The 1,821-nt window shown below is 28.1% G+C and overlaps 1 protein-coding gene across 5 annotated transcripts in view; it reads right to left on the reverse strand.

Annotated features, from left to right (window-relative positions):
- Positions 1–1,821, reverse strand: part of LOC106468375 (endophilin-B1-like) — a 34,406-nt gene that overhangs the window by 8,825 nt on the left and 23,760 nt on the right. For all 5 annotated transcript variants that reach the window (XM_013928796.2, XM_013928794.2, XM_013928793.2 and 2 more), the window contains 2 exons: positions 944–1,033; positions 203–303 (listed from right to left, as the gene is read on the reverse strand). In XM_013928796.2, coding sequence (XP_013784250.1) covers positions 203–303; positions 944–1,033 — 191 coding nt within the window. The remainder of the gene's footprint in view (positions 1–202; positions 304–943; positions 1,034–1,821) is intronic.

Genomic DNA, 1,821 nt, shown 5'->3' on the forward strand with positions numbered 1-1,821 from the left:
ATCAAAAGGTTTCATTAATTGATACTTATGATGTTGTAAAGCTTATTTTTGCTACTGTAAACCAATTTAAAAGAGCAACCTAAGTATGCATACAGCAACATACAAAGATGTGCTATTAAAAAATGTACAGTTACAATGTGAAAAATATATTAAGAAGTTTGTCATACCTAACATATATTGTTACAAACATGATAACTTTTACCTGGACATCTCTCTCTGAAGGTCAGCTTCATACTGCTGACACTGTGTGAAATATGACATCTGTGCTTCAACGAAGTCGTTTAAACATCTAAGATGATTAGCCTTAAAAATATAAATCATGCATTAACATTTTTATTCAATAAAATTAAGTTTCAATTCCTTCTAGATTTAAGTTAATTCTTTACAGAGTTAAGAAAAATAATTTTAACATTAATACATTACCGTTTACAGAGTTAAGAAAAATATTTTTAACATTAATACATTACTGTTTACAGAGTTAAGAAAAATATTTTTAACATTAATACAGAATTTGTAACTTATTATCACAATTTCTTATGACTTGGACAATTCCTGATAGAAATGGAGAAACAGAAATCAGTCTTATAAATATCATTCACAATGCTTTATTAAACTGACTTGTCAAGCCTCTTAATCAGATAATAATATTTAATGGATTTGTACCCATCTACCTCCATCGTAATAAGTTATAAAAAAATAATTTGTTAAAAACAATACACATATAAACAACAGGGAATCCTCAATAGCTGCAGCACTTCAAATTCTTTTATGCACGACTGGAGTAAATTAATCTACGAGAACTCAGAGCTATTCTATGAGCCACTATGTCACAGCCAAAAATATATTAAACACGCAGCTCATTTTTCTACTAATTACAGAAGTTCACAAAAGATCCATAAAATATTTCTGACACAAATGTATGAATGCTACAGAAAAAACTCACATGTGCACTGCTGACCCCTTCTAAAAGCAGTTTGGTGATTTCAGCCTGTCTATCATACTCGGATTGGGCTAACCGAAGCTCTTGTTCAGCCTAACAATAAGCAACAGAAATACATCAAACTGTAAGACAACAGTTGTAAAATTTTCCTGTTTTTTTCAGAATTTTCTCAACTACTACTTACTTAGAAGTCAGAAAATAACTGAATATGTCAAGATGTGCTTCACTGTAAAACAAAAATTGTAAAATGAACAACTTGGAATGGTCAAAAGAAATAATTTCAACTACTCAAGACATATATATTTTGGAAAAAATCCTAGGGTTACACTTGTGAATAATCTAACAGACATCCAAAAAATATATCAAACAAAAGCATAAACAAATATACAATAATTCTGTTGTATATGTGTATGTTTCTCAATTTTTATACCAAATCATCTTCTTTCTTCTAAATAAATACATGACCAATGAAAACAGTCACAAGAAACAATGTGCTTTGCACAAAATTCCTAGCATAAAATATCTTATCAGTTGCAGAAATTCTTATGTTGAGAATGTTGTTTAAATTAATAAAAACTTTCACCTTTTTTAATAAGAAAGTCTGGGATTACAAAAACAACACCAAGTATAAAATAAATTACACAGGCATGCAAATTTAACCTTCATAAAAGTTTTGGTTTTAATAACGAATTTTCCATAATTCAGCTCTGCAGATTTTATAATATTCAAATTTTTTTATATCAAGGATTTTTTTACAAATTGGGAAGAAATAAAAACTCTTACTTAGACCAAATTATTATTTCATTTACCACAATGAATATTTGTTTATTATTATGTTTGTTAACAAAACTACAAACAAATCGAAGAAAAGGGAAGAACAT

Source organism: Limulus polyphemus, unplaced genomic scaffold (genome assembly GCF_000517525.1).
Source record: "Limulus polyphemus unplaced genomic scaffold, Limulus_polyphemus-2.1.2 Scaffold2983, whole genome shotgun sequence".
Lineage (NCBI taxonomy): Eukaryota > Metazoa > Arthropoda > Merostomata > Xiphosura > Limulidae > Limulus > Limulus polyphemus.